A 13,886-nucleotide genomic window follows, 5' to 3' on the forward strand; every position below is an offset into this window, starting at 1 on the left:
CTTAAAGCGACTCTGTCAGCACTGGATGACTGATCAAGCTAAGCCCCGTCGCATGGGGCTTCATGGCGGGGCCAATCATTAAAATACACCTTCACACTTGTTCTCCCCCAATCTCCACTGATAGAGGGAATAGATGGAAACTAAACAGGTAGGAAGGTGTATATAAATGATGGCCCCACCATGAAGCAGCGAGTTTCTGTACTTGGTTTGAACAGTCATTCTGTGCTGATAGTCCCTTTAATTTACACTCTGTTAATGATTATATTTAGGTCATTTAAGAGGTTTACACTAAATATCTCGCACAAGCTGGTATGGATTCTTTACAGTGAGAGCAGAGAGTATAGAGCTCTATGCCACAGACATTTATCAGAGAAAAGAGGATTGTTGTCTGTAATTTTGTAACTATTATATGTGTGTAACTTGTGATATACACTACCTCGTCAAATATCAGGCATTACATGTCACAGAGCATCTCAGTCAGGGGCGGACCTACCGCCCGTGCAGCCCGTCATTGCACGGGGGCCCCGAGGGAGAGGGGGCCCCTCTAGCAGGGCCGCCATCAGGGCATGACTGTCCTGACTCCAGTATTGGGCCCGGCCGGTCGGGGCCCCCTTGGAGCCCCCCTCTTGTGCGTCTCCTCATGGGGCCCCCGCAGGGCCCTGAGCAGGCGGAGGGGGCCCCTCACCGTCGGGCACCCTGCGCTATGGGACCCGTGAGTGGAGGAGAGCGGTGCCAGCGCCCGCTTGCTCAGGGCCCCGGCACCCGGCACAATACTTACCCCTCCCCGTGCCTCCGCAGCAACTCCTGAATCCTCCACGGCTGCTGGACTGTGATGTCTCAGGTCAGAGGGTGCGGTGACGTCTTTACACCGCGCTCTCTCCTGAGCAGTCACAGCGCAGAGCGGGATGAGGCCGGCGACGCTGAGGAGTCCGGAGCAGCGGCAGCAGGTGAGATGTGAGGTGAGTATTTGATTTTTTTTTTTTTATTGTATGGGGCCTGTGGCAGTATAAGGGAGGGGGGTGAGGTGGGGGTGTGTGACATCCTGCATGGGGCATTATAAGGGAGGGGGGTGACATCCTGCATGGGGTATTATAAGGGAGGGGGGATGTGTGACATCCTGCATGGGGCATTATAAGGGAGGGGGGGTCTGTGACATCCTGCATGGGGCATTATAAGGGAGGGGGTGTGTGTGACATCCTTCATGGGGCATTATAAGGGAGGGTGTGTGTGTGAAATCCTGCATGGGGTATTATAAGGAAGGGGGGGTGTCATCCTGCATGGGGCATTATAAGGGGGGTGACATCCTATATGGGGGGGGCAGCCTGCATGGGGCATTATGTGGGGGGAACAGCCTGCGTGGGGCATTATGTGTGGAGAACAGCCTGCGTGGAGCGTTATATGGGGGCCAGTATTCTGTATGGAGCGTTATATGGGGGCCAGTATCCTGCATGGAGCATTATATGGGGGCCAGTATCCTGTATGGAGCGTTATATGGGTGGCCAGTATCCTGTATTTAGCGCTATATGGGGGCCAGTATTCTGTATGGAGCGTTATATGGGGGCCAGTATTTTGTATGGAGCGTTATATGGGGGCCAGTATTCTGTATGGAGCGTTATATGGGGGTCAGTATTTTGTATGGAGCGTTATATGGGGGCCAGTATTCTGTATGGAGCGTTATATGGGGGCCAGTATTCTGTATGGAGCGTTTTATGGGGGCCAGAATCCTGTATGGAGCGTTATATGGGGACCAGTATTCTGTATGGAGCGTTTCATGGGGGCCAGTATTCTGTATGGAGCATTTTATGGGGGCCAGTCTCCTGCATGGAGCATTTTATGGGGGCCAGTATACTGTGTGGAGCGATTCGCCGGTTTCTGAGCTATTGTGGAATTTACAATAGATATCACTCATGTAATGTAAGAAGTGAAACCTTTGAATTGTACTATATATATATTTCTCTTCGGTATCTGTGCATCATGAATCGTGGTATGTGTTAAAGGGGCCCACTGAGACTCTTTCGCCCGGGGCCCACAAAAACCTGGAGCCGGCCCTGGGCCCCCGGCCCCATGCTGAGCGCTAAGCGCCGGGACATGCTTTCCTCTGTGTAGCAGTGTAGCGCTGCTGTGGCAACGCCTTCATGATTGCCCTGACTTCCGGTCATGTGACGGCGCCGTCACATGACCGGAAGTCAGGAGAACCTGGTGGCAGCGACGTGGACGAGCGCCAGGATTCTGCAGGGATCGCATGGGGGTAAGTATAACAAGTTTTATTTTTTTTAAAATACAATTAATTAACTAGGAGTGGGGGGAATCAGAGATGCACGGGGGGATGAGAGATGTACGGGGGGGAGAGAGATGCACGGGGGGAGGGATGAGAGATGCACAGGGGGAATGAGAGATGCACATGGGGGATGAGATGCACATGGAGGATGAGATGCACGGGGGGGATGAGATGCATGTGGGAGGGGATGAGATGCACCGGGGAGGGGATGAGATGCACATGGGGGGATGAGAGCTGCACATGGGGGGATGAGAGCTGCACGGGGGGTGGTGAGATGCATATGGGGGGGATGAGAGATACATGGGGCGGATGAGAGCTGCACATGGGGGGGATGAGAGCTGCACATGGGGGGGTGAGAGATGCCAATGGGGGGGTTATATTTACATAACTTTGTTGCCCTATGAAGGGCGGGGGGGCCCAAAAAATTTCTTGCACTGGGGCCCACTACAGTCTGTGTCCGCCCCTGATCTCAGTGTACAGTAAAACTGCTGGGAGCTGTGAGGGGCTTTTTAACAAAAATCAAACTGCCCCCATCTGCATTATGGTGAATGGTTTTGCTCCTGATATTATGATATTATGCACTAGTGACATTGTAGAATGCATTACTAAAATATGGTACTGCTGTCAAAATCATACAATTCGCAGTTAAACATCACCGCAAGAGTCATGACACATGATCATATTTTTTACTATTAACATCATTAGGGCACACAATCATAAATAAAAAAAAGCATTTTGGATTTTTCAATTCTGTCTTAGATAGCATTTAGTTAAATAGGCCCCTGAAAACTTGGGATATTAATATATGTGCATAGGAATTTAGTAAGTAGATTTAAGACTTACAATGGATTTTGTTTTGCCTCCTACATTTTAGTGGATGGTCCCAAACTCCGAAAGTCCGAACATACCTTTTCCAAGATTGGTGAGAAAATTGACGCAAATATACCCATGGTAAGTGAGTGAAAGATGCTGACATTTTACTAAACCTCAAGTACATTTTATTACTGGCCCTCCTGACATGTCTGTTTTAGTAAAAACTTGTTTTCCCCATTAAATAGCAATTTTCTTAAAGCTGTTTGTTGTAGTGTTGCTCCAGATAAGGGATGAATAAATCGACGCCTGTATAAGTGCCGGATCACTGGTGCCACCGCCTTTCTGCTCTGATAAGCGCAGGGATAGAAAGCAGATGGAGTGATGGACAGTGTTAGGCTATGTGCACACTGTGCGTTTTTGGTGCGTTTTCGTGGCATTTTTTCCACGCAGAAATGCACCAAAAAAGCTAGGTAATCCATGTGCCAGGTAATGCAATGACAATCCTGAAGTGCTGTGTGCATGATCAGGGATTTTCCTGTCAGGATTGTCATTGCGTTTAAATCTGCAGCATGTCCATTCTTTGTGCGTTTCTGCAGCATTTTTCACCCAAAGACTTTAATTCAGCAAACACGCAGTTTCAATTCAATTCAAGTCAATAAGTCAAAAACGCACAAAAAATTGCCATGGGACACTACCAGGGCCGGCTCCAGGTTTTGGGCCTCAGGCGAAAGAGTCTCAGTGGGCCCCTTTAACAAATACCACCATTCATGATGCGCAGATACAGAAATATAGGTATGCAACACAGGGCCCAAGCTGTCCCCTCATCCTTCACATATGCAAACATGTATGCACATACACACAGTACGCAGACATGCACGCACATACACACAGTACGCAGACATGCACGCTCACACGGTATGCAGACATGCACACACATGGTACACAGACATGCTCGCACACACGGTATGCAGACATGCTCACACAGTACGCAGACATGCACCCACACACGGTACACAGACATGCATGCACACATGGTATTCAGACATGCATGCACACACGGTACGCACACATGCATGTGACGCGCCCCTGGGCCTGTGTCGCGCTGCGTTGCGCACGCGGGAGCTTACCCGGAGCCGGATCTCTTGAGGGTTGTAGTCTCGTGGCGGTGATCCGGTCCGTGCCCAGGGAGTCAGACTAAGTGGCGCTGTATTAGCAGTAGATGTTGGACGACTACGCCACCCGTTGAGTACAGCTAAGGAGCTGCTGCTGCAGGGCAGACCGCTGAGGCCGGTGGTAGGATTGTGCAGCGTGATAGTATAACCCCCAACGGGAGGGGTATGGCCTCAGGGCAGCCGACGTGGATGATGGGGGTAGCAGGAACCACTCGGAGACGGTACGGTGTAGTTCAGGGTCTTTACTGGTGACAACGATAGACCCTCCCGGAGTACTGGCTAGCGATTGGGGCCTGGTCAGTCCTTGAGCAGATGGGATCTCCCCTGGCCAGGCGGAGTTGTAGGCCTCCCAAACTAACGATACTCTTCTGGCTACCTTGCTAGAGGCGGGTATAAGTAGCCCACGTCCCTGAGTGTACCGTGTGGTGCTCACCCGTATGGCCGGTGACTCGGGGCCTTCTAGTGGCTTCCGCTCCACGACGGTGGTGCTGGTCCCACGCGTGTGACCGTGCCTTCGGGTTTCTGGGCCAGAGGACCTGCAATCCCCTGCCGGTCGGTTTCTGCTGCTGGATAGGAGTTAGTCCCCACAGCCTCGGACTCCGGGTCCGGTGATAACTTCTCAGTCAGGGCGAGCTCTGCAGCTGCCAGCCCCTGACTCCTTGTAGCACTGCTCCCACAGAGCTTCTGATGTTCTTTTCCTATATCTGCTTCTCTGTCTCTACTTCTTCTCTACTCACTAACCCTGCCTCAGCCCCAGGTTTATATAGGGGAAGTTCTTCCCCTCCCAGGACTGGGCAGGAGGTGTGGCATGCATAGGATTCCTGACCAAGAGACCTCCCACCTGCTCTCAGACATAACATTGCCGTTACTGTGGAAACCAGACCCCTGGGGTGCCACATTCCCCCCTAGTGAAATTTAGTACTCCGGGACTAAACATATTTTTAGAAAAACATAACAAGATAATAACAATAATAATACAATAAGAAAAACACATAAAGATGGTTACGGCGTGTCCGCAACCGGGCGCAGTCTTTGAAGAAAAGCAAGGTGTCCATTTCACCAAAACAGGGAGACGTAACCAGGTAGGGGTCTGTCCTGCCCCGAGTCCTTAACAGTCTTTAGTCCGTCCTGGGTTACGCTCCAACTATACACAAAGGATTCCCGGTAAATCCACCAAGGACTCCTAAAAATAACAAGAAACACATAATTATACACAAGCAACAAGAAAAACAGGTAACCACAAATAAAACAATTTATACACTTCAAATCCTCCAACGTGCGGGTAACTGGCCTCTAGTGGCCCTAGTGGACCTACGGAGCTGACTGTCTAGCCCTGAACTACAGGGTGTAGGAGCTGTCAAGGGTAAACTGGGAAGCTGTCTACCGGCTCTTTGACTCACTAGGGGTACGGCAGGCTCACTATAAGCAGAGGGTTGATCCTCCTGTTCTGCTTGTGTGGAGTCTTCTGCCTCCTGGACCGGCTGCTCTTCCAGCTCTACCTGTTGCTCCGTAGGCACTTGGGATGCTGGTTGGAGGAACGTGAGGACGGGTACCACAACTGCACCATTGACTTGAGTCCAGGACCGAGGGAAGTCTCCGAGCACAGTACTAACCATATCTTCCCTTTCCTCTACGGGTCGATGGTCTTCTTGTTCCTCTTCAGGGTTCCGTAGCTGTTCAGGACACTTCTTCAGGTGATCCCGGGATACAATGGCTATGGTCTCCCCTCCGTCTTTACTGATGGTACAGACTTTCGGGTTCTCGTGGCTTGAGGGCAGTACGGTGTACGGGTCCTTCTCCCACTGGTCGTCCAACTTGTGGAGCCGTCTTTTCCTCTTCAAGACCTGCTCTCAGGGTACCAGGGGAACAGCGGGAGCATACTGGTTGTAAGTTTTCTCTTGTCTTTCCCTAGCCTGACAGAGACTTCGCTCCACGCTCTCCTGTACTTTCCGGTACTGCTGCTGCCTCTCTGTGTCCCAGTCTGCTTCTGGTGAAGTGTCCTCGGGTGTCAGGACTCCCATTTCCAGGTCAACAGGTAACTTACCAGGTCTCGCCCTCATTAGGTAAGCCGGGGTACAGTTGGTGGAACCTACCGGGATGTGGTTGTATAGGTCCACCAGATCGGGCAGCTTCTCAGGCCACAGACTGCGTTCTTCCAGGGGCAACGTTTTCAGGAGATCCATTACCACCTGGTTCATTTTCTCACAAAGTCCATTAGTTTGCGGATGATAGGGTGTCGTCCTTATCTTCCGGCAGCCATACAGATTGCAGAATTCCTGGAAGACCTCCGCTTCAAAGGCAGGTCCCTGGTCCGTCAGCACTTGGTCCGGGTACCCGTGTGGACGGCAGAAGTGCTGCTGGAAGGCTCTAGCTGCTGTTTGAGCCGTTAAGTCCTTAACGGGGACGACAACCAAGAACCGGGAGTAATGATCCACAATGGTTAACGCGTAGACGTAGCCACTTCTGCTTGGGGTCAGTTTTACATGATCCAAGGCTACCAGTTCCAACGGCTGCCGGGTGACGATGGACTGCAGGGGAGTCTTCTGGCTGGCACGGTCCTTCCTTCTTAGGTTGCACGGGCCACAGTCTCTGCACCACCTCTCGATGGTTCCCCTCATGCCTACCCAGTGGAACCGCCCACGCAGCAGGAACTCCAGCTTCTTCCATCCGAAGTGTCCAGCCCCGTCGTGGTATGCTTCCATCACCATGGCTGCGTCTCTCCGTGGCACCACTACTTGCCAGATTAGTTCATGCGTCCGGGAGTTAACCATTCTGCGGCACAACTTCCCCTTGTAAAGGAACAGTCGACTCTTCTCAGCCCACAGTTGCTTAGCTTCCTCCGGAGCGTCTGGGTCAAGGCGAGCCTCTGGCCGAGTCAGCATCTCCTTCACCAGCCGGACGGCAGGGTCACTGTCTTGCGTTTCCTCCCAGTTGTAGTGAGGCAAGGGGTTAAACGTAGCGGCTTGCTTACTCCTTACCCGATGGGAATACTGGATAGTCCCATGACGGTGGAACGCGGGGAGTTCAACTTCTTCCAGTCCCTCTGGATCTTCTCCTACGTCCGGTAGGTTTGGCATCCTGGACAGGGCGTCCGCGTTGGTATTGGAGCGTCCTGCCCGGTATTTGATTGTGAACTCGTAGTTGGACAGACGGGCCATCCATCTCTGCTCTAGGGCACCGAGTTTTGCCGTGTCCAGGTGTGTCAACGGGTTGTTATCCGTGTACACGGTGAACCGGGAAGAAGCGAGGTAGTGCTTAAAGCGTTCGGTGACTGCCCACACCACTGCCAGGAACTCTAGCTTAAATGAGCTGTAATTCTCAGGGTTTCTTTCGGTGGGTCGCAGTTTTCGGCTGGCGTAAGCGATTACTCGTTCTTTCCCCTGCTGGATCTGGGACAGCACGGCTCCTAGCCCGATGTTACTTGCGTCGGTGTAGAGGATAAAGGGCTGGCTGTAATCAGGGTACGCCAGGATTTCATCCCCCGTGAGGGCCATCTTCAGCTGGCGGAAGGACTCTTCTTCTAACTTCTCCCATCTGAAGGGTGGCTTCTGGTTCTTGGCCTTCCGGGACTGGCCTATCAGGAGGTCCTGCATAGGAGCTGCCTTTTTGGTGAAACCGGGGATGAATCTGCGGTAATAGCCTACCAACCCGAGGAACTGCCGCACTTCCTTTACACTGGAGGGACTTGGCCATTCCTTAATTGCGGTGATCTTATCAGGGTCGGGAGCCACTCCGTCAGCGCTCACCACGTGTCCCAGGTACTGCACCTTTGGTTTCAGGAGGTGACACTTGGAGGGTTTCACCTTTAGGCCGTAGCTTGCCAGAGCTTCGAACACTTCCGCCAGGTGTTTCAGGTGGTCCTCATACGTCTTGGAATATACGATGACATCGTCCAGGTACAACAGGACCGTCTCGAAGTTTCTGTGGCCCAGACATCACTCCATTAATCGTTGGAAGGTTCCTGGAGCATTGCAGAGTCCGAACGGCATGCAGGTAAACTCGCTAAGTCCCATCGGGGTGGTGAATGCGGTCTTCTCCCGGTCCGCCTCTGCTACAGGAACCTGCCAGTACCCACTAGTGAGATCCAAGGTAGAGAAGAAGTTAGCAGATCTTAAAGCAGCCAAAGACTCCTCTATCCTTGGTAAGGGGTACGCATCCTTGTGTGTGATACGGTTGATTTTCCGGTAATCTACACACATCCTCATGATGTTGTCTTTCTTTTTGACTAAGACTAGTGGAGCTGCCCAGGGGCTACAGCTATCCCTGATCACCCCAGCCTCCTTCATGTCTCTAAGCATCCCCTTGGCGTGTTGGTAGTGTGCAGGGGGTACGGGTCGATACCTCTCTTTTATGGGAGGATGGTTTCCCGTGGGGATGTGGTGTTCTACCCCCTTGACTCGCCCGAAGTCTAACGGGTGTTTACTAAACACTCTCTCGTACTCTTGAACCACCCGATAGACTCCCTGTTTCTGGTGTGAGGGAGTGGAATCAGTACCCAAATGTAGTTGCTGACACCAGTCCTCCATTGTTTTCTGAGAGCCGTTACCTTCCTCCGGGGAAGATGGAGGCAAGGGTTCTACGGACTGTATGGAATCTTGATTGATGGTATACAATTTGGCTAGCGTGGCATACCGGGGCAGGTACACTTCCCTCTTCCCGATATTTATTATGCGAACGGGCACCCTCCCATGGCGTACATTGACCACCCCCCGTGCTGTCAAAATGGTGGGCCTACTGTCTGAGTAAACTGGTTCTACCATTGCCTGGTAATCTCTACCTCTCAGACCAATAGCTGCCCGGCACCAAATCATCATTTCACTTTTCGGGGGCATGGCAATAGGGAAAGGGTCACACATTCGCACGCTACCAATCTCACCACCGGAGAGTTCTAGCTGTTGCCGTCGCATCAGTGCCCGGATCTCTTTCTGGAGCACTCGCTGCTGGCCGGAGCTGGCGTTCTTGGCAACCTGCTGTAAAAGGAAAATCACCTCTGCAAGACAATTTTCAATTACATTAGTTCCTAGAGTTATCTTTGGGTGACTCTCGTGTTTGTCAATGTCTACAATGATCAGTCCCTGTGCTGCCAGTTCGACCCTACCGATTTTAATGGTCACCTCTTTAAATCCAATCTGTGGCACGGGCTGACCATTGCTGGCGATGATACTCAAGTCGTCGTCAGGGTAGCGGGTGATATCCGAGTCATTCCAGTACTGCTTGAAGAGCACGTACGGGATGGTGGTGACCTGTGACCCGGTGTCCAGTAGGGCACTCATAGGAATGCCATCCAGTACCACGGGTAAGACTGGACGTCCTCCCACATATTTGTCGCGCCAGTTCGATGGGCCTGGTGATCTTTTTCCTGGGGGTTGGCCCTCTACCCCAGGTTGTGCCAGTTTAAAGGACAGTACCTTGCCATATGTCCGGGTTGATTGCAGCGGCGGCAGATGGGTCGTCCGTCCTCGTTGTATCGGTCGCTGGGTCTTCCTCTGGCCGGTGGGGTCCTCCTTGGTCGACGCCACGGGATGTCCTCCGGTCCGGATGCCAGCTGGATCTTCCCTGGAGTGGAAACCTGTAAAGACTGCACAGTTCGGGTTAGCGCAGCAACGCTTTTAGCTAGCTCTTGGACCTGATGGTGCACTTCTGGAGCCGGGTCATTGTTCAAAGCCTGCGCATCAGCTCCCACAGGCCCTGCTGACAAGGGCGCCGCCTCCTGGTGGTAAGTGGTAGTGGGGCGTCTGGGGGTCACAACGCCACCTGGTGCCGGTTCTCGAAGCACCCGGATGGCTCTGTCCTTGAACTGTGCAAATCCCAGATGAGGGTCCTGTAAGGCCATTGCCCGCAACTGGGTTCGGTGGGCATTGCAATATAAACCCTCTATAAATTGTTCAGTCAACAGCCTGTCCTCGTCTCCCACGCCGTCAGGGTCGGTCTGCTTAATGGCTCTCAGGGCCTCTTGTAGGTTCAGGGCATAGTCCCTTATACTCTCATGTGCCCGCTGTTTGCACCCGTAGAATCTAAGCTTGATCTCGGCTGAGGTGCGGGTATCAAAGGTGTCCCTCAGCCGGGTTAGTATCCCTGCGACAGTCCTCCCCCCAGGTGGCCAGGACTTTACCTCCCTTTGGGCTGCCCCGGTTAATTGGGCCACCAGGATGCTCACTTTTTGCTCCTCTGTGAGGGGGTACACCTGGAAGAGGCTATCCAGCTTTTCTCTAAAGTCATGCAGGGTATGTGACTCCCCTGAGTACTGGGGTAGCCAGGCTGCCCCCGGGATATAGGGCATGGTGAAAGGCATGACCGCAACAGCGGTGGCGCTGGCGGGGGTTGAAGCGGTGAAGCTCTCCTCCGTATCCGGCATCCTTCTCCCCCCTAGTTGACTGTGGCCTACCTTGCGATGATCCTCTTCCGTAGGCCGCGGCTCCGCAGTGGATCGTCAGGGTTGAGGACCTTCCGTCGCGCTCCTGTGACGTCGGCGTCTGCTGGGCTCCTTCCAGGACCTCACGCAACGTCCGGACGTGAGGCGGGGCTTCAGTTCTCGCGCGCTTTCGGAGTCCACGCCCCTCTTCTTCCCGCGCGGCGTCCTCAAGATGGCGTCCAATGGCTGGAAAACTCCACGTATGGCGGGAAGAAGGCTGAAGATGGCGCCGGATGGCGGGAAAACTCCACCGATGGCGGGAAGGAAGTGGAAGATGGCGCCGGATGGCGGGAATCTTCACCACAGGTAAGTTTGAACAGTCTTTTTCAGGCACGCAGTACCCGGTGGTTGCTGGCACGAGATCCTGCCGACTACGCCAAAAGTTGACGCGCCCCTGGGCCTGTGTTGCGCTGCGTTGCGCACGCGGGAGCTTACCCGGAGCCGGATCTCTTGAGGGTTGTAGTCTCGTGGCGGTGATCCGGTCCGTGCCCAGGGAGTCAGACTAAGTGGCGCTGTATTAGCGGTAGATGTTGGACGACTACGCCACCCGTTGAGTACAGCTAAGGAGCTGCTGCTGCAGGGCAGACCGCTGAGGCCGGTGGTAGGATTGTGCAGCGTGATAGTATAACCCCCAACGGGAGGGGTATGGCCTCAGGGCAGCCGACGTGGATGATGGGGGTAGCAGGAACCACTCGGAGACGGTACGGTGTAGTTCAGGGTCTTTACTGGTGACAACGATAGACCCTCCCGGAGTACTGGCTAGCGATTGGGGCCTGGTCAGTCCTTGAGAAGATGGGATCTCCCCTGGCCAGGCGGAGTTGTAGGCCTCCCAAACTAACGATACTCTTCTGGCTACCTTGCTAGAGGCGGGTATAAGTAGCCCACGTCCCTGAGTGTACCGTGTGGTGCTCACCCGTATGGCCGGTGACTCGGGGCCTTCTAGTGGCTTCCGCTCCACGACGGCGGTGCTGGTCCCACGCGTGTGACCGTGCCTTCGGGTTTCTGGGCCAGAGGACCTGCAATCCCCTGCCGGTCGGTTTCTGCTGCTGGATAGGAGTTAGTCCCCACAGCCTCGGACTCCGGGTCCGGTGATAACTTCTCAGTCAGGGCGAGCTCTGCAGCTGCCAGCCCCTGACTCCTTGTAGCACTGCTCCCACAGAGCTCCTGATGTTCTTTTCCTATATCTGCTTCTCTGTCTCTACTTCTTCTCTACTCACTAACCCTGCCTCAGCCCCAGGTTTATATAGGGGAAGTTCTTCCCCTCCCAGGATTGGGCAGGAGGTGTGGCATGCATAGGATTCCTGACCAAGAGACCTCCCACCTGCTCTCAGACATAACATTGCCGTTACTGTGGAAACCAGACCCCTGGGGTGCCACACATGCACACATGCACGACGGAGCAGAGCGGAACCGCCGTAGTGGTGAGCAAGCAGAGCAGAACGGAACCGCAGGTGCGGTAAACAAGCGGAGCAGAGCAGAACCACCGGAGCGGTGAGCAAGCAGAGCAGAACAGAGCAGAAGGTGAAGGCAGACAGGACAGGGCTCTGTTCACATGGAACAGACTGGAAGATACAGGAAGATAGCTAGAACACAGGAGGTAAATACGGAGGCAGGGAAACTGAACGAGCAGAACCAGATACACACAAGGTACTTACAATGAAGTAGCGAGTGGACACAAAACTCACAAACAGAAGTACAGAGACAACGAGTTGGAGTTAGGTGCAGGTTCAGACACTGCAGGAAAAGGGAAGGTACAAAACATGGAAACAAACAAGAAATGGGCTAGGACACTGTTCAGACAGGAACTGAAACAGAAACGAGCCTGGGAACTCAGCCCCCAGGGTGGCGGAAACAGATAGGTAACAGGCCTGGGTATACAGCCCCCAGGGTGGCTGAACAGACAGGTAACAGGCCTGGGTATACAGCCCCCAGGGTGGTGGAACAGACTAGATACAGGACAGGACCTGGCAATTCAGTTGCAAAAGACAAACTGAGAGAAAGTGTTGCTCAGGCACCTCCTACTGGGCGGAGGGGGTTTAAGTATCCAGTGACTCACAGCAATAGGCTGGGGACGCATTAGGACTGTGCACACAGTAGCTATAAGAAACAAGCAGAAAGCTGTGCCGATGCCCTAAGCAATCAGACTAGAGACATGGACAGAGCAGGTACTGGAGCAAAGAGTGCAGCATGGACTGACAGGTAAGATTGCGGTCTTGCATGGTGGGAGGTGGTGCACCATGCGAGCACGCCGCCAGGGATGTTACAGGGGGCATCGGGGATTAGGCGTTAGGTGAGTATACAGTGTTTTTTATTTTTAAATAAAATATTAAATCCATGTGGAATTTTATTTAAAATAAAATACTTTATTTTGGCCGTGTCTTTATTTAAAAAACGTCAAACACCTTACTATGGATTTAGTGATGGGGTCGTCTTATAGACGCCCTCCATTACTACCTGGGCATCATGTCAGCTGCCAATACACGGTTGACATGCACTCCAACCCTATTACCCCAGTTGCCACCACACCAGGGCAAGTGGGAAGAGTGGAGGCTAAGTGCCAGATTTGGCGCAGCTTATGGATGCGCCAGTTCTGGGGCCGCTGAGAGCTGATATTATTAGCCTCATGGGGGGCTAGTATCCATGGCCCCTTCCTTGACTATTAACATCAGCTCACAGCTGTCTGCCTAGCCTTTGCTGGTTAGACTAGACTCCGCAAGTGAATTTGACATGCTGTGCTCCTGAAAGATGCGCCGCATGTCAGTGTCCATGGGTGATCTGCAGCCTCTGATGCAAGCATAGTGGACATGGGATTTCTAGAAATACTATGCTGTAACATATGGCCGCTGCAGGTTTGACGCTGCATAAACACACAGCGTCAAACTAGCAGCATTTCCTGATCATGAGCACATACCCAAACTCACTCGCAGCATGCCAACATCTATAGCGGAGACGCTAGTCTCCTCTGCAGATTTTGACTGATTGAAATGTCATTACATGTGGTGCATCTGCATGGACTGACAAAACAAGTGCGACATTAGAACACAGCGTTTTGGGCGCAGCAAAAATATGCTGCTTCCAAAGCGCTGCTGGTTGCTGATTGTGGGGATGTAGCAGCTAACGCAATAGCTGTGAGCTGTTTTTCACAGCCAGGGAACATGTTGGCCTAATGGACCCTTCCTAGGCTAAAAATAGAAGCTTTCAGCTGCCCAGA

At 52.9% G+C, this 13,886-nt stretch overlaps 1 protein-coding gene across 2 annotated transcripts in view; it reads left to right on the top strand.

Annotated features, from left to right (window-relative positions):
- The window catches only part of PRRX1 (paired related homeobox 1), a 137,948-nt gene that overhangs the window by 99,685 nt on the left and 24,377 nt on the right, over positions 1-13,886 (top strand). The window contains exon 4 of one of the 2 annotated variants that reach the window (XM_073642692.1): positions 3,153-3,229. The exons of the other annotated variant lie outside the window; for it this stretch is intronic. Within the exon in view, the coding sequence (XP_073498793.1) occupies positions 3,153-3,204 (52 nt within the window). The 3' untranslated portion in view covers positions 3,205-3,229. The remainder of the gene's footprint in view (positions 1-3,152; positions 3,230-13,886) is intronic. 2 annotated transcript variants of the gene reach the window in all.

The sequence above is a fragment of the Phyllobates terribilis genome, unplaced genomic scaffold (genome assembly GCF_046119375.1).
Source record: "Phyllobates terribilis strain yellow unplaced genomic scaffold, ASM4611937v1 Scaffold_8__6_contigs__length_399053987, whole genome shotgun sequence".
Lineage (NCBI taxonomy): Eukaryota > Metazoa > Chordata > Amphibia > Anura > Dendrobatidae > Phyllobates > Phyllobates terribilis.